This window comes from Platalea leucorodia (genome assembly GCF_965183815.1).
Source record: "Platalea leucorodia genome assembly, chromosome: 3".
Taxonomy (NCBI): Eukaryota; Metazoa; Chordata; class Aves; order Pelecaniformes; family Threskiornithidae; genus Platalea; species Platalea leucorodia.
In genome coordinates, this window is record NC_138825.1 from 124,304,525 (window position 1) to 124,323,637 (window position 19,113).

At 43.4% G+C, this 19,113-nt stretch overlaps 2 protein-coding genes across 2 annotated transcripts; both read right to left on the reverse strand.

Annotated features, from left to right (window-relative positions):
* Positions 1 to 4,097: 4,097 nt before the first annotated feature.
* Positions 4,098 to 6,474, reverse strand: LOC309587770 (gallinacin-9; the record flags this gene model as incomplete). The annotated part of the gene is made up of 2 exons (XM_082306221.1): positions 4,098 to 4,231; positions 6,417 to 6,474. 2 exons carry the CDS (start codon positions 6,472 to 6,474, stop codon positions 4,098 to 4,100), a joined length of 192 nt encoding a protein of 63 aa, XP_082162347.1.
* Positions 6,475 to 15,581: 9,107 nt separating this feature from the next.
* On the reverse strand, positions 15,582 to 16,032 carry LOC309587678 (gallinacin-10-like; the record flags this gene model as incomplete). Its single annotated transcript, XM_082306004.1, has 2 exons — positions 15,582 to 15,718; positions 15,975 to 16,032. The coding sequence occupies 2 exons, from the start codon at positions 16,030 to 16,032 to the stop codon at positions 15,582 to 15,584; spliced, it is 195 nt and encodes a 64-aa protein (XP_082162130.1).
* Positions 16,033 to 19,113: the final 3,081 nt, after the last annotated feature.

Genomic DNA, 19,113 nt, shown 5'->3' on the forward strand with positions numbered 1-19,113 from the left:
CATGCTATAACCCTAACTTGCTCTAGTCTTCTTTGGGAAGGAAAATCAAGACTCTGGGGTTTTTTTGTGCAGGTTTCATGCGTGTGCCTAATAATGATGTGCAATGCAAGCAGGCTGGGGGGACCTGTTCCACTGAACACTGTCCTCTGCCCAATACGAGGTCCTTCGGACGTTGCCAGCAAGGGGTTCCTTGCTGTCGGACTGTGGTGAGTTGTGGATTTGATGAAGATCAGGTGTTTCTCAGGGGAATGGGTTCATTACTCACTTTCACACATCCAGTCTGCCTTTTAGATGCAAAATGCCTCTAGTGCAAGCCGACAAGGGAGCAGAGACTCCGTACACTCAGATATAGGGTTTCCTGAGGATTTCCTCACTGGTTTGCTGTGTACCATTAATGATGTAGCTCGAGTGCCTCATGGGAAAGATCACAGTCAAATCTCTTTGGCAGAGATAAGTAATTAGCCAGAAATGAACTCTTTTCTCTGCTGTTCCCATTAGCTGGTTCAAACTGATCATGATGAGTAATACTGGCTTCAAAGGACATGTCTCTCAATGTGCACACTGTCTGGAGACCTGGGACATTTGGGTCAAGTTCATAGGAAACCTGCATGTTCCACATTGCAAGGTCTGCCAGGTTTCGCAGTCAGAAGAACAACCTGAAAGTCATATTGTTCTGCTAGACGTTTTCTCCAGTTCCATAATTCTTCCCTTTTAGATAAAAACAAAACTTAAAATCTTAATTATTTTTGAAATCCTTATTAGAATCCTAAAGCTCAGCCTGTATCTTTACTCCAACCTGAAACTGCAGAAACAAATATCCACAATGATTCTACTATTTCATTTTCTGTTCCTTTTTCCTCTAAGATGCTGTATCTAGTCTTATGTTTTGAGGCTCTTATTTAAACTTTGTTCAATATTAATAGCAGAGATTTTAAAAACAAAGCATCAGCAACAGATGTATATAGAGAAATTCCTCTCCATGACAGAGATTTTAAGATGAGAAGGAAGCTTCAGGTACAGAGACCTGGCTATTCATTATTAAATAAAATAGAAAGACAATGTTTAAAAATCATCAGCAGCAGGACTATGAATATCCTACTAATAACTGATGAGTTATCCAGGAATATCAGCTCTTGGTGCTCACTCAGTCCCTCTGTGCTTCTTATTCAAATCTTTTCCTGGTTATAAGTACAAAATCTGAAAGTTTCTTTCCTTTTTTGCAGTATGACTAGTGACCATTGGCATCTCAGACTGGCTAAGAAGAGCTTCTGGCAATTTAAGATGTCATCTTATTGGAAAATCTGGAATTTTGAGCTGAAAATATGCACTTAACATACACACATGTACAAACCAAATCATGAACAACAACTGAAAGAAAACAAACTCCTCCACAAACAAACTTAATGACCTGAAGAAACTCCAAAGCAATTCTTAAACCACCCAGAAAAGACCAATATTTCCCGTTTTTTAAAAATGTTTTTCTGTTGATACTGTATTATTGCAGCCATCACCATCTATCTCAGAGAGCAGATCACCAACATGGAGAAGTTTGTCCTTACAAGAGGATGCAGAGCAGGTTCTTCGTTCGTCCCTCAGAACAGATAATCATTATTTTCTTTTCCTTTTAGAGTTAGCAATAATGTGATTAGCACTAGAAGACAAAGTCTCCAGGAGACACTGAATGCTTAGCTGGGGTGTTCAAATTTCATAGTCTACATATCTCCATAAATTTTAATAAACTTACTCCAGAAGACCTTGTGTCTGATCCTTATACCTGTGAGGAATTGTCCTGGTGTGTGTTTTTGCTGGAAGATCTGGCTTTCATCTCACCTGGGGTCAGTGTGACATGCGCCTTGTGGTAAACTTCTCCAAGACGAGGAGAGGAAACCAAACCCACGTATGGACAGTAATATGGCCTGGTCCTATTCATTATTAGGTTGACCAGTAACAGTCAAGAATAACTTCTTGAAACCCACTGTGATTAGGAAAGTAGAAAGCTGGCACAAAGCGATCATGTTCGGGGCCTGTGGCAGTCCTAAAACCATCCATAGCAGCTCATGGCATGGAGAGCATGGATACTTTTAGTCATAGTTAAATAGAGGCAGCAGGAGCAGAATGACATGAATGTGGCAAGGTGGTTTCAAGACCTAAAGAAGCTGGCCTTCTGCCACCCTGGGTTTTGTCTGCACTGTCGTTCCCAGAACTTCAGGTTGGGCTAGCAGATGCAACCCTGTAGAGGAATGGAGGAGTGAGCTTGTCTCCTGAACCCCAGCCTAGTGCCCTGGACTGGGATGGCAGAGGGAATGGGCTCTAGTGCTTTTTGATTTATTAATAAATAAGTTGCGACACAAATGGCGACAACCCAGACACTCTGCGGGATGATTTAACAGGACGCAATGACACATGCACTTAAATTAACTTAATTTAGTTAAATAAACTGCATTTACAGGTTGATTTTTATAGACAATAAGAACAGCAAAAAACATCTTGACATACATGAGCAAATGTCAGCAATGTGATTTCACAGTGGCTTGCTTTTATTAGAATTGAAGCTGCAAATCTCTTTATCGGGGTACAAGAACTCCTCAGATCTTCTTGTGCTCCTAAGGGTCTTCAGCCCCATGGCAAAGGCTCCCCAGGCTTGCACCGAGGCTGGGATCCATTGATGTAAAAAATGGGAGATGTCTCAGATGCCCAGAGCTCTTGTCTATGTGGTCAGTGAGGCGTTAGTTTTAGGAACTGGATGTCCTGCAAAGGAAAATCAGGTGCTTAGCTAGTCCATCTGTCTCCATCCGAAAAGTCAATTATACCTTACCATCTCAGACTACTGTAGACATAAGGTGACACACAGGGTTAAAGACTACCAGAGATCCTTGTGATCTGGGCTGCTGACCTGTGTTTCTGGCCATAAGACAACCCAGATAAAATGGAGGATGTGGATGTTACCACTCGGCACACACCACAGCTATTCGGCTGCAGCTGCTGATGATCCAGAGTACCTGTCAGGATATAGTTTAAGAATAAAACTAGCATAGAAATAAAGGGCTGCACTGGAGAAAGTGGATGATCCTCTCGCTTTCCTCCATGCCCTCCATGCCTTTTTTCTATGAAAAAGGTGACAAGGCTTCTCCCTTCTTTTGCATCCTTCAGCATTATGTTTCTCAGAAATCCAATTAGATTAAATACAACTGCAAATTATTAAAAAAAAAAGGAAAGAAAGATGTATGGGCTCCAAAAAGGGGCAGAACTGCTACAGCTCCTTTGGTATGAAATGCCACCAACTGCAGAGCTGTATTGTGGCATATTACAGCATCACTCTGCATGGGATCTCTCTTATAGATGCAGATGTGTTCTCACTGGTGCTGATGAAAAAATGCTTTATTCCTAGAGAGTGGAACATGTCCTGTGGCGCTTTGGTCTAATATCTGGCACTTTGCACCAGATGAAGTAACCCAGATGGAGAACTGCATCCCTGGTATGAGTCCTGGCTTGCTTAATGGTTATTCTGTGCTGATAAGCTTTTTTTTTTTGGTAGTGCGAAGCTCCATGCTGCTGCCTATGTGCATTGAGGGGGAGTCCTCAGAGCTGTCTCAAGGCAGTTGTCTCCACCAGGGTTTGAGCATGAGCTGGTTCTGCCCTGGTACCAGACTCATGCTGAAAGAAGTTATTAGTGATATGTGATACGTTATTAGTGATGTTAGATGTTATTAGTGATATGGAGATTCAAAGGGTGTAGGCTTGACTGTGGGCTCAAACCTTCATTAGTGTCACAGCTGAGGTATAATCTCAGTGAGCTTATGGAGAAAATGGCTCCCTTGCTGCAAAGACAGCCAGCCCCGGCTCCTTCCTCTGCAAACTCCAGGATCCTCCCCGCTCACCACCAAATTCTCCCTGTGGTTTTTCAGAGAGAGCAGACTGGCATTTTTGACACCACAAGGCTCTGCCTTTTTGTTACCACCACAAAACCCAGCACTTAGAGGGTTTTTTTGGAGGTTGTAGGGGGCTGGAGACGGTGGCCTGTTGCATCCCAGAAGGGGGAAAAGCCCAGTAAGTCTATCTGTTCTTGGTGCAGTGGCATTGCTCTGGAGGACTTCATCTTACCATTTGCAGCATTTCAGCTTCCCACCGCGGCAGGTCCCAATGTCAACCAGAGGAGAATTGCATGCAACAAATGAGCAGGAGCCCCGGTTTTGCCGGCATGCTAAGGTGTCAGCAGCTTCTTGGCTGTAAGCTGCAAAAAAAAAAAAACAAGGGAAAATTCATGTTCATTTGTCAAGGCAGAGGATTGGAGAGTTGTGGCACTGGACTAAATGGTGTGGTATGTGGTTTTCTGCCACAGTGCCTGGTTTGTGATTGGGGCAACCTAATCACACCTTCTTAAGGTCTTTATATCCGTATGAAATGCAAACTAACCAGAAGAGTAGATTGTAATGCTAGCATGGAGAGACAGTCTGCCTGAGTAATAGTGATTCAAAGACAACTGTCTGCTTCCTTAGCATCTCTCCTGGGAACATGTGCTCGTCATTCCAGTTACACACAGAAACACTACGTTATGTGAAAAAGCCACAGGAAACACAGAAAAATGTATTTTTAAAATTAATCTCACATTACTCTCAGAAAAAAAAGTGATGATAGTCAAACATAAATGTCAACTTCTTCAAGATTTCAGTTCAAGCTTCAGCAAATGTAAAGCGTATTTATGACACATAATCTTTACCTCCTGCTTTGAATAGCTTCCTCACAGGAAGCATTGAGCATTGTGAGCATGAGCAGCACGCTCACAGGAAACCTGTGCGCCGTGTTACCGTGTAAAATGTGGTGAGGCTAGCACAGACGGCAGAAAACTTCACAAAAGATAAATCTTAATCACAGCCAAATCAATGGGACCAACGCTTGCCCAACTGAAATATTTTATACACTCAAGTATACACTATAAAATAAAGTCAGTGACTGTTGTCATCAGTACTGTATGTGGTTTACCTAGATGCTATGCGGGTTTTATCATGCCGGTATGTTCAGAACTGAAGGGCCGAATACTCAGGTGGTGGCAAAGACTGCGGCTCCATCAGCACCAGGGGAACTGCCCAGGCTTATCCCAGCTGAAAAGCCAGCTCCAAGTCTGGGATCAGACTACTTCCAGGCTAAACGTTACTTGTTCCCACGGGGATATTCAGCCTGAGATTCAAGTTGTGTTATTTTTGTATGGTTTAAATGGATTTATTTTGTCACCTGGCGCATTGTATACCTGTGTACTTAAAAGGCAGAAGAGGCCCTCATCAGCTGCCCCAACTTCTTGCTAAGCACAAATCCAATCATTTCACCCAGTACTTTCTGTGCCAACCTCAATCCACACCTGTCATCAAATTGGACTCTATCCTTAATCTGAAAGGCATGCAATCTTTATTCTAAATTAGATCTACCACATTTCAACCAATTTGTCCTAGTCGTTCTCAACTCTTATCTCTTAATCACACATTATTCAAGGACTGTGTGTTGCTGATTTCACTCAGCTGATTTTAAAGACATTATTAGTCCTTAGTTTCCCTTGCCTCCTAAATTAAAAAGCCCTATACTGTTATGGGGCTTTTCTATGTGTAAGTCTTTATGAAGAGATATAAAATAACTTGTTGCCCTTTCCCAGAGACTACTAGAATTACACCATCCTTACAGCCATCTCAGGGGTCACAGTTTGCTTTGAAATTGAGAATATTTTTTCTAATGCATAAAATAGGAAAAGTCCAAGAAAGCAATCCAGAAACACGCAGTACAGGCTTTGCCTAAAGCTCCTACAGGTGCCTGCTTTTGGCCTAAGTAGTTGTAAATTTCTTCATTGAGTAGACAGACATTTGCTCATCTAGGAAAATAAGTACAAATTTGAGTGTACTGCAAACAAAAGCAGGGATGAAGATAATAACTTAAACTTCTCTGAAGTCCCCCAGAGAGCCTGAAATGATGCATATGCTCCAAATCCACTTAATGCTCATGGACAGTGTAGAGTTCAGGCAAAGCCCCACACTCATAACTACTTTTTTCCAAAAATATAGGAAGTCTACTTATCTAGAATACAAAATCAGGAGGTAGGGGTGAGAAGAGAAAGCTCTCACATTGCAGGATGGTGTCTTAAGTATCAGCCTAAGAATTGTCTGAATACACAGAAACATCTTTTTTCCACCATGTCATTACGCAACTGGAACGCAGGATGTATAGGGCTAGAAAGAGACCATCATTAAGACTATCAAGGACCTTGACTCAATAGCTTAAAGATCAGGACTATGACTGGGAAGGGGACTTCTAATATGAAAGTCATGGACTCTGAGAGCACAGAGGTAATCTGAACCTCAGCATTGGTCTGTAATGGACTTCTCTGCGTGTGCACCCTTTCAGTCTCCATCTATCTCATCTATTTTCTATCTTACCGGGAGCAGCCTGGAAGAGGAAGAAGAGAACAGCAACGAGGAAGAAAAGGATTCTCATGACTGCCAGCTGGTAGTGGGATGGTCTCTGCAGGTCTGAAGATACTTGAAGAGGGACCAAAGCTGGTGTTCGAGGCAGAAGATGGCTCATCCCTGTACTTATAAAGGCTCTGGGATGCAGCAGTGCAGACAATTAAGGGGGCGGAGGAGTGGTTGTCTGAAGAACAGCGAGTTCATTGCCCTATTACTATAGAGACTGATGATGTATGAAGATGTTGCAACCTAACACATTTGAAGATGCCTGACCTGAGCAATGACCAAATCACGCTAGCTGACCTGAGCAGCCAAATCACTGTGTGCTCACATGCCCTGTGCCAGCTGGGGCGTTGCACCCGGGGAAGACACAGGATTGGAGGAGGAGGGAGGTGGGTTCCTGTGATCTGCAATACTGTAAACTACACAGATCTGCTGATGGCCCATGGCTCTTGGCCACAGTCTTGTGACAGGCTGTCCTCCCCCCCAGCCACCAGGCACAGTGAGGGTAGCAAAGGCTGGGCAGCTGGCCTGCAAGACTGCATGAAACAAGGAGGCAACAGACCCTCCTCCTTGGGTGCAGGAAGGGATCAGAGTTTCAGTCCTTCCTTGGATCAGTGTTGTAGGGCTGCAGCTGAAGAAGGCAGGGTAGGGGTGAAAGGGTTGTGGACATTCCCCCTCCTGGCTATGAAATCTGCAGACATGGGAGTAGCTCCTTCTCCCAGATGTTCTTCTAACATGGTTCAGAGCTCAGTTACTCTCTGCATCTTATATTTAGGACTTCAGCTATGGTTTTGTACCAAATCTTGAGGAAGAAGTCATTAGACATCACTGTGTGTTGTGCCACACTATCATAGGAGACTGCACCCCAACTCCCTGTCAGCAATCAGCTAAGCTCTGTCCTAAAAACAGCGAGGTCGTGTGCATCATTGCTGCTACAGGCACTGAATTCCCTTACCCTGCTCTGACAGTTAGAACCTCCTTCCAATAGCCTTTGTGGAGAGTCTAAATCTGCTCATTCTCTGCCCAAAATGACCTCAGTTTAGTAGCACTTTCCCTTGCTGCTAGTCACCTCCCTGATGTGGTTATGAAGAGAATCACATCTCTCTCTCTGATTTCTTAGATTCTACATGCCAAATCTACTTGTGTGTGATGTCTCCACATCTCTTATCACTTTGTAACCTTTTCCTGTACCTGAAAAATAAAAAAGTGAATTTTTTTTTCATGCACATGAAGCACCAGCCATATAGAAGATGGACCAGAGGAAGTGTCACCAGAGCTTTGAACAACACTCTTAATATTTGTGCTTGTCTCCAAGAAATGCCCCTCCTGAGACATGAGAACTGCAAGTGCCGTTTTTTTGGCAGACAAACAGTATAAGCCAAGAATCATTAATGAAATCAAGTCATGAGGGTGCTTAATTTTTTACTGCTTCAGTGAGAGCAGCAAACTGAAGTGATGGAGAATAACAGCAGAAGGTGAGCTATGTCTGCGCACAGAAGGCAGAGAGGTCTGTGTCTGGTAAACTGGCTGCAACAAATTCGGTGTAGGGCATTAAGTGTGTGCTTCAGTTTGTGAAAAAACACATTAGGTCACTCTGTCAGGACTAGGATTTTAGAAGCGAGCAAAAATTTTCTTTACAGTGGAGGACAGAGGGGGAGGTTGAGGAAGGACAAGAGGAGGCAGGTGGCAAAGCAGACAAATTCCCCTCCTTGCTTCATGAACTGTTGTGCCAATCAGCAGGCTGGGAAACTATGCAATGCTGGCAGGACAGATAGAACTGGCAACATTGCCATGGCCCTCTGTGGTCCAAGGGAAGAGGGGGAAGCCTCATATCTGTCTGTCTCAAGTGATGAGCACAACATCCAGGAGATGCTTGGGGGTATCAAGCCCACACCTCATAGAATCATAGAATTGTTTAGGTTGGAAAAGACCCTTAAGATCACCAAGCCCAACCGTGAACGTAGCACTGCTAAGTCCACCACTAAACCATGTCCCTAAGCACCACATCTCCCCGGCTTTTAAATACCTCCAGGGATGGGGACTCAACCACTGCCCTGGGCAGCCTGTGCCAGGGCCTGACAGCCCTTTCAGTCAAGAAGTTTTTCCTAATATCCAACCTAAACCTCCCCTGGCGCAGCTTGAGGCCATTTCCTCTTGTCCTATCGCTTGTTACTTGGGAGGAGAGACCAAACCCCACCTGGCTACAACCTCCTTTCAGCTAGTTCTAGAGAGTGATAAGGTCTTCCCTGAGCCTTCTTTTCTCCAGGATAAACAACCCCAGTTCCCTCAGCTGCTCCTCATAAGACTTGTGCTCTAGACCCTGCCCCAGCCTCATTGCTCTTCTCTGGCCACGCTCCAGCACCTCAATGTCCTTCTTGTAGTGAGGTGCCCAAAACTGAACACAGTACTCAAGGTGCGGCCTCACCAGTGCCAAGTACAGGGGGATGATCCCTGCCCTGGTCCTGCTGGCCACGCTATTCCTGATGCAAGCCAGGATGCCATTGGCCTCCCTCCTTTTGCACTTCCAAGACTGCCAGTGGTGGGTTGACCCAATATATGAAGAAGTTCTTGGGGAACATGATGAGAAAATGGAGCTTCAGACCTCTGCTAGGGATCTGTGAGAAATGGGGTGGACAGTGGTGGTCTATGGAAAAGCCATATATTTTCGTACCCTTTGTCCAGAGCAGTGGCTGAGGCAGAGACATCAGTTCTTAAACAGGCTGGTGTCTCCACCAATCCCATCCATGGAGATGAGGCGTACATGAGGTGAAATCATTTGCATTCTGTTGTGTTCTGTACTGTGTTGCCTCCTCCTTTTGCTTCAGGCAGGGGATGAGGAAGGCATCCCCTGTCATCTCTTCTCTGTTTCCCTCCTGAATATGGGAAAAGAAGTTTTGAGGAGTCAGTCTTTCATGTTAAAACACCGTGTGTGTGTGTGTGCGCTGGATTTTTTTTTTTTAAGCAAGCCACAGGGAACATTGACGAGCTCTCTGATTTCTGATCCGTGAGGTAGGACATAGACACAACCCCACAACCCAAAACACCCTGTGCATCTGCTCAAGGTTTCAGACAGGCACCCCATCCTAATGCACCCTCATCTTCATTTCTGAAAACAGAGCATGGCCAGAAAGAGGGTAATAAAGGGGCAGTCCGTGATCATAAAACATGGCAAGCATTAGGCAAGCTGTTAAGGGTGAAGCTGCTTGCTAAAATAACAGGATTTAATGGAGATGGAAAATGAGCTTGTCTATTCCTTGCATAATTCTCCTCCTGCCTGTCCCAGGTGGCATGAGGGGCAGGGGTGTTTGTTTTGGGGAGTGAGGCTGCTGAGCAAACCCTGCCAGCATCTGCCCACAGTGTCACACATTGTTCAATGCTCTTTGGAACCAAACAACATCAGGGAGAGGGAAGGGAAGGAAAGGGGGAGCAGCTCCATCCTCCTGACCTCCCTCCCCCAGCTCTAGTTGGAGAGCAACAGCAATGCTTGCCCTGGGTCTAGGCTCCTTCCACTGAAAGGTAAATACACCTGGGGCAACAACAGCCCCCTTGAAGACTGCTTGGCACTGGGGAAAAGGAGCTTGGGCAAGGTGCCCCACTTCTTTCTTCTCCTTGAGCACCAGGAGAAGATGCTGACAAACAATCACCAGCATGCAGAGAAAGCAGTAGGGCTGCTACTGATGGGAAGCTGTTGATCTTGAGGTGTCTGTTAGAGTTAATATTTGAGCTGCTAGCAAAGGAGTGGGTGGAGGATTTTGTATGGGACCTGTCCTTGTGAAGAAATGGCAATTCGTCACCCAGAAAGGGTAAAATCATCTCTTTGGCTCACTGGTCCTTCAGGGGACTTGTTGGTTTGTTGTTTGACTTTTCAGCTTGGGAAATTGCCACCTGTGGTCTGTTTTCTGGGCTGCAGGGCAAGGAGTGGAAATGTCTTTGGACCTGAAGGAGAGTCCCTGTTTTTAATTACAACTGATGGGCAACTAACCTGCCAGAACAGAAGAGGACAATTAATTTAGTGAAAATCTCCTATGGTCTAGGAGTAAATAAACAGGTGGCAGCAAGTAGTGGTGTTGAGTTCCCCTGTCCCAAAGTGCAAGGAAAAAATGACGGTGAGAGACACAGACATTTACAGACACACTGAAGATGACAGTGGGTGGAAGGTACATGATGTTCGTTCCCCTTGATGAAGCACTTGATAGAGGCTGCTCATGTATGAAATTAGGTTTCATTGGGGGAACTCCAGCCCTAGTGACTGAACCTCCTGTCCAAGATCAGCAATGGGACCATCTCCAATCTGGCTCCCTGCCATAGAAGAGAGCTGTGAGGGGCAGAAGTCACTGATCAGCAAATTTTTAGAAAGTCCCTATCCCAATAATTTTGAAAACTGTTTCATTCATCAGGTGATCAAGGAGGAGATTTTCTGAGGTCCTGCATTGGCTTTGGAAGGTATGCATCAGTCAAGAGATCTCTCGTCTACCATCTGGCTTGTACTATATCTTGAGCTGCACTATCAAAGAATTTGGGTCTAGCTGCCTTCCTGCCAGCTCTCCAAGGGAAAAAACAAAAGTTTCCTAGGGACTGAAGTTCTCAATAGACATGGGATGAGGAACTTCTTGGGAAGAACTCCCAGTGGTCAGTATATGAGAGAGAAAAGCCAGCAAACTGGTGCAGGAGAGGCAGGTCTCTGCAGGGCGAGTGACACGGGAGATCTGTGTGACCCATCCTACACAAGGCGAACATCAGGCTCCACTCAGGGGACTTGGGGAGTGCAGGGGTGATAAAGAGACTCAATGGGCTCCATGAAAATCGGGCAAAAAAGGGGAAGGTGAGCCTGAAGTTACCCATGTATAGCAGTGAGAGTGGCTGCTAGGGTGAAACAAAAGACCTTGATGGACATGAGGTGCAGCATCTAGAGGCAGAAGTGGGGACCACCCTGTTTGGAATAACACCTCTATGACTTAAGCACTAGAAACATGTTTTGTTGGGACAGGTGGGAAATCTGAGGCTCGTTCTGTCCTGAATTTATCCAGACTTAATACTAGAGGTTTTTTCCAGAAGAAACTTGAGGGATGGAGAACAGATCATCCATGTTTGTAGCAGTAGAGTTGAATGGGACCAGGTTATGGGCAGGGAGATGTGCTTGCTAAATGGTTAGCTTGATGTTTAAATGTGATCAGGATCTTTGTTTGGGTCAGCTAACCATCTCCTGAACAAATCTTGGGCATGATTCAGGGGTTAGCATAGACCAGGGACAGTTCTTGGTACACATCTTGAATGCAACAGTCTTATTTTGAAGGCAAAGAGATCTGCTAAGTAGTATTCCACTTCACTAGAAAAATGTCCCTGGACTTTTTAGTTGCTAATATAAATGTAAGATTACTCCAGTCAGGCAAATTACTTGAGGCAGCTTCAAACATGGATTACTGCTAAATCCTCGAGCCTTTTCTGTCAAAGAAGCCACTAAAGTAGGTAGAATATGTAGCCCTTAGGTGTCATTTAATACTTACAGAGTATGGTCCTGTTATAGATGTTGATTCAGAAGAAAGTGATCTAGCCCCATTTGACAGATCCAAAGCTGCAGAAGTCAAGAGTATTTTTTTTTTTCTTGCACAAACACAGTTTATAAAACTCTTTTGCAAAATCTTTGCAAAACAACAGGGAAATGTTGGGCATGTTGTCCTCTTCAGACTAACAGGACAGGAGTGTTGTCAATGGGGAAGTTAAGACAAGAGGAAGGAAATAAAATGCTGCCCAACCTCTGCATTAATTTGACCTTTTTTGATTTCTGCATTTCCTTTGTGTTTCTGATTGGAGTTCTTTTTAGACTCTTTAGATACAAAAAAAAGGCTGCAGTTGTGGGGAAGGAGCATCTCTTTCTTTGGCTTGATACAGCTTTAGATTCAGAGACATGAGGATCAATTAAATTGCTTAAAAATAGGCTCCGGTGCCATGGTGAAACCCCTATCTTTTTCTAATGCACCTGGATGAAATCAGCTATGTTGCCCTAGCATCCTTTCAAGACAGATGTAGGAAATTTACTCAGAAAAAATGGACTTCTTGTCTCCATGAATACTTGTGATGGGAGAAAAGAAATTGATTGTGCATCTGTAACTATTGGAGGAAACAATGAAAAACACCTTGGTTTTGCATTTGAGCACTATAGAGCTCATGGCTATATCTGTACTACTGAATAAACCAGGCCATTTCATTTACTTTTATGACTGCTACTGACCACAGGTCTGATGTTTTCAAAAACAGTCTGTATATTACTGCAGATCTTGTTTCTGGGTAGAGATAGTTCAGACCCCATCACTGTGTTCACAAAGTCAGGAATATATATATATATATATATATATATATATATATATAGTTTGCAGTACTGGAGGTGTTTCTTGTTTGCCATTTTGTCATCCACTCACTACCAAGAGTTGCTTGTAGAGTTCTTGATACTCAATTTTCAGTCCTGTCATCCTGAATACTTTAGTATCATCAAACCTGGTTGCTGTTTTACATGTCCCCTTTTCCAAATCATTTGGGAATATGAGAGACTACATGGACTTATTTGTTTACAAAGATTGCATGACTCAACAAGCCTTGAGTTAAAACCACAGAGAAAATTGCTGTTAGTAACAATAAGAGATCAGAGTTATTGGTTTAAGACAACATTTATTTTTGTGTGTGAATAAAATAATAATATATTTGTTGCTTCACATCCTCCAAGAGCTGCATGAACCTGAACTGATTGAACATCCAAACATCCCCGTGAGGTAGGCTGGAATAGGTGGCCAAGGTGCCGAAGTGGCTTGTGTATTAAAAGCAAAAAAGGGAGTGACTTCAGCGAGGAAAAACCTGGATCTCCAGAAGCGGTGTGCTAACAGGACGTGCCCTCTGGAAGCTTCTTTTAATGCTCATTTGTAGGAGGGTTTAGATAGAGGAGGAATCCATCAAAATCACTTCCTCAAGGCAGTGGAAATGTTGCTGGTACAAGGACACTGACCCAGGAAAGCCTTCTCTGCTTACTTTGCCAAAATCCTGTAAGGATACAAAGGGTCTTGTTATTTTGCTGAAGTGTAGCCTAAGATCAATCTCTAAAAGCCTCAGTACCTGCTGATTACTTTTCAGAATACATGTACGGGCTGGATTCAGCCTGCAGGTCTAAAAAGCTATATTTAGATGCCTACATGCGTGCTGGGTGTCTAGGTCTGCAAACATCCAGTCCACATGAACTATGGTCACTGGCAAACTAGTTGTATTACCACTACTAATAAAATTTTGATTCAGCTCACCCCAAAATAAAGAACAGAGATTTGATTTAATTACTTCATCACTCAAGTCCAGTGACATTTAAAGAGCTCTGGGGTATCTGCTTGGACTCCAGCCGGCTTTTCTGAAAAGCAATGTTTCCCATAGGTCATGAGCTATCTCAGCCAGACCTGTATATATGGTTTAAATACTCCAAGGCACCTCAAAAGCCACTAAACATCTCAATGTAGCTTACTGAATCAAACTCTTTGTGTCCAATTTCAAAGATTTCTCTTCAAGCAACTCAGTAGGTTGAATCCTCAGCTGCAAAAAAATTTATATTGTACTTCAGAATATCCTGTTGGTTTCAACTTTTGCTTTATTAGTCAATCCAGATGAAAATTTAACGGCACAATAGGAAGAGTTTTTATCCTGAACATTAGCATCCATCAATATCACATATGGGTACGTTCTTCTGAGAAAGAGTATTCCTGTAGAAAAATTAACACCTGGAACCAAACTCAAGAGGTCTTGCTCCTTTCCCAGCCCCAGTTCTCCTCAGATCAGACCCAACAGATGTTCTTATAGAAGTTTGATGTTGGAGATCTGCCATCTGCTCCTACCAGTCTGTCCACTATCAGTAGAAATTGCTTCCTAAAGAGAATCATCGTTCACAGAGACTGTGATAGATAGAGTCGTCCCTTTATAAAATCACCTAATATCAGGTTGTTTCTGTACCATTTACTTTTCTGAGTTCCTAAGCAGATGCTTCCTTCGCATTTTAATCTCCTGACAACAAATGTGTCCTAATATTGGTATGACTTAAGTTTCCTGAAACTGCTGCCTGACTGAGGATCCGCATGTGCTGAACAAATGCTATGAAACCTCTTCCCTAGAGCCATCTCATCACACTTTCTTCAGTTTCTGTGAACCTTTAAACCCCGACAAGTCTGTCGGTAACAGAATAAGGAGTTCTGGAAAATTCAGAAAATACGTATTGGAGTCCTTCCTTTATTTTGAACTGGGCTCTGTCCAGCCACATCAATGGCTGAGGATCTGCCTGAACATCTCCTGTTGGGATGAGTTATGTCATCATACCTGTCCTTTTCATCAAAAGACACAGGAACCTCTCCTAATTTGCCACTAAATTTAGTGTATGTGATAGACAGTTACTGCAGATGGCAGTGATCATCACATGGTAATCAGTTCAACAAAACTATTGTAAGAATTAAATGCCTGAGGGGTATGTGTTATCCTAAGCTAAAGTGCATTCCCCCAAAGCATGTTCAAAACCTTAAGGAAAGAAGGAGTGTTGCTATCAGGGAAACTCCAGACATTATTAGAAAATAGTCTCCAAAGTCAAAAGTGAAATGCACACCCAGTTGTCTCCAGTCACTAACGAATTCACTCTTCACCTTTCTACAAGCTGCACAGTGGTGGGAGGAAGAAGAGATGGGAAGAGAATGAGAAGCAGAGTTGTGAGAACATTTTTCCTCCACTAAAATTTAATTTTCTAGGTCATTTTGGAAATGAAAAGAACAGAAGAAGGGAGTAGACGTTGTCTTGCTTGATGGGTGAAAATACTGTGAGATATTTTCCTAATAATTTCTTGAAAAAAAATTTTTTTCCTGTCAAAATTCAAAATAAAGGGAAAAATATTGACTTCTGAGAAATTTTGACTGTCCTGAACTTTTGCTTTCATACATAACTTCCATCAAAATGAATTGTCTCCTTAAACACACATCTACGATGTAACCATGATCATCCTCCATCTGGACCTTCTCCCAAATGGCTGCCCTGCGAGCCCCATGGAATTGTGCATATTATTCAAAGAAGCAGTAGATAAAATGGCAGAACAAAAATGCTCTCTGATGCCCTTCAGTCCTGCGGCACTTACTTGGAACAGCATTTCAGCAGCCCCCCATGGCACGACCCCGAGGGAGCAAAGGTGGGTGGGCATGCCCCAGCACGGCAGAAATTTCCCTGGCTCCTGCACTCTGCGGTGTCAGCAAAAATAGGATCTGCAGAACCTGTGGGAAGGGGAAGATGTTAAAATATCAGTTTTCAGTCTAAAATTACGATGGATAAATATGCAATAAATCATGTGCTGCATTTTTAGGAAGACAGCCATCATGAGCACAGATGTTCTTGGTCCCATCCACTGCATAGCACCATCCCGACAGCATCAGATTTTGCCTGTCAGTTGATGGTTGTTTTTTTCCTCTTATACACACACTTCTGCTTACAAGCCCTTTCGTTCTTTGTAGGATTTACTTTGCTTCTCACCTGGAGCAGCCTGGAAGAGGAAGAGGAGAACGGCAAAGAGAAGGTACAGGATCTTCATGGCTGCCAGTCGGTTGTGGACTGTGTGCCCCTGCAAAGCGCCTGAAATATCGACAGAGGATGAAGTTTGTTTGAGGAAGAGGCTAGGAAAGGCACCTGGTATTTATAGGGCCAGTGGGATTGTTCAAGTTTGACAGCTGAGTGCTTTGTCAATAAGTAACTGCAACCAACCTTCTGGAAAGCAGACTGGTTATCCCCCTTATCGCAGGTTGCAATGAAATGTGCAGTGAACATGTTGCAATCCCCAAGGGTGAATTTCCACTGACCGTGTCAGTTATACAATGTGGCCATCAGCCAAGCCCCACCAAGCTGCACCAATTCGCATGGCTTTTGCAGACCTGTTTCCAACACGGGCCCAGGGATGGGTCAGGCAGAGGACTTGGGAGTCAGCCACCATTGGAGTCTGGTCCCAGTGTTGACCCTGGATCCGTCGCTCACTGACGAGTCACATAACATTTTGCCTCTGTCTCCCCATCCCTGTCACCAGGCAGATGATATCAAAGGCAGAGGAAAACATTGGGAAACATTTGAGTCAACGGGACTTTGCTTTGTCATTTTTTAAACAGGTTTCAGGCCATCCTCACCCACTGCAGAGGGCTGACAAAGCTCTCTCTTTCCTTTAATTCTCACTTATATGCCCCCTTGAGTGCTTTGCATTTTTACCAGCTTTTGATGTTCCCTTTTTGTTTCCCCTCATATTGCCTCAAAAGGTTGGGAGAATGGGCTTATTCCGTAAGAATTTATGAAGTTGCATTGTGATTATGGGTGTCATGGCTCTCCTTGCAGAGAAGACAAGGTGATTTCCAAATTCAAAGTGAAATGGTAGCAACTGGTTGAACCAGTGACCAATTCTGAGTTCCTGGAGGACCTTTCAGTGGCTAATTTTAGCCCTGGCAGAGTTGAGTGTGCAGTATGTGAGCTGCAGACCTGTGATTGATTTTTAAAAGACTGAATTCGGCTGAAACAGCTGGGCAGACATAATACCTCAAAGTGCAACGTCTTCTTGCACTTCATTTCAGAGCATGATCCCCATGGCTGTAAATTTTCTGAGAAGCATTGTTTAGGGTAGCAAAACACTGAAGGTTCTTCTTCACGAAATCCTGGGCTTGTGGATATCAAAGGACTGCGACGGCTTTGCACCCATGGGAATCCTCCCTTTGCCCAAATACTGTCACACATAATAAACAGGTTAATCCCTGTCAAAGCCCAGATGTTTCTGCAGTTCCTGGCTTTGGCATTCAGCGTTCTGGTTCAGTGGTTTACTTCCTTATTACCCCATTTATTATATTTAACTGGGAGTTAATGGTATTTTTGTTCTCAGAATTATTAGTAGGATGAAAACATTACCGATGTTTATGTTTAATCTACATACTAACAGGCAAGCTTAAGTGGCTGGGAAAGTAGCAACAACGTGAGTTACTTAAGTGTTTATGCAGCGAATAACAGTTCTAATAAATCTAATAAGCCAGCAAATGCCAAGCACTCCAGAATGTCCTTTTTTGTACCCTTGCCTTGGAAATTATCTCTTTTTTTGCCAGCAACTTTCCAGCTTTCCCCATTTCTAATGTGCAGGAGAGCTGATTTATTACTCCGCTCTTTTCTCTTTCAGTGAGTTGTCAGTGGGACAGAGAGACAGACATCTGACCTGCAACACGAACATGAAGAAACCAGGAAACAAAACCTTTTTGTTTTTATGAAGACCCATTGAAATGTGACTTTTCCCCATCTGTCTTTCATTTAGACAGGACAACAGTGTTGTGATGTTTTGCAAACAGACGTATGTTTTTTGAGCACTCATCACTGCCTAAAGAAGTTCATGTTAAGGAGGTGTCATGCTTTCCCCAAATAAAATCAGAATGTGACATTGGGGAAGGTGGTGACTGCTAGAATATGCAGTATTTAAACAAGCTCTACTCGCTTTCAGGGCTGTACTCTTTCCCACCTGTTGAACACTATAAATCTATTATCAGAGTCAAATCGTTTAAATTTCAGTGATGCAAATTGCCATAGCATTCATAGGTTTTGCTGAACAACCTTATTTCTTGCAAAAGGAAAGCAGCCCTCTAGGAAAGTGAGCAACATTTAAAGCCCTGCTAGCACAGGCAGTCTGAAAATGTCATTCAGAGCAACAGGAAAATTCCATGACTTTGACTCCTAGTAAAAACAGACAGGTGCAAGCTGGTTGCTTAAAACCAGGCCAAACCTGTATAAAACGCCTGAAGAGCAGAGCAATTTGTGCAGCACAGCAGTGACCTGGGGCTGGGACATGACAGTGTTTGTGTGGAGCTGTGTCCCATGGCAGTCAGGGTCAGCAAGGACTCCTGGAGATCTCTGGTGAATGGTAACTTCCAGACATGAGCTGGGAACTCAAGGAGTCGTAGGTACCTACCCCAGAGAAATCAAGGTCTCTAAGCAAATAGGTGTCAGGGGGACTTTGTCTAAAACCTTATGCATTACAAATAAGACATAAAAGATTCCATGAGAATACTGGTAGTGAAGGAGAGAAAGGGAAGACACACATGATGCTCAAAAGACATTCAATTTTGCCTTTGAGACCAGGAAGACATGGCCAGCCTATAGTAGCAGAAGCTCCCTTACCTGTGCTCTAATAGCTATTTCCAAAGAAGAACTTGGTACATCAGCAAACAGAGATGTCTGGATGATCAAGAAGGATGCTATATCAGAATGGTGCTCCCTTTATTTCTCTCTATTTTGTAAATCTGTAAGGTATGAATAGATATTTATGTTTTGATGTTTGCAGTCCAGTTTTGCTGAATTTTGCCTTAGCATCACAGCTTTCTAAAGGTGATATTGCAAGCAAAATCTGAAATGCTGAGTAGGGCCAGCCCTTGCAAACATCACCTCCTTCTGATTGATAAAGGAGCACACAATGACTGAGTAGATTTCTCAGTCTTCTGGAAGGCAGGCATTGTTTTTCTCTTCTTCCCTTCTTGGTTGACAAACTGTCTCACATAAAAGTTCATAATGATCTTCATATATGGTGTAGATTGCTTTTGGCATCAACATTTTCTCAAAGAAGATCTCTTAAGCACAACTTAACAGCTTATGGCTAATAAAATGT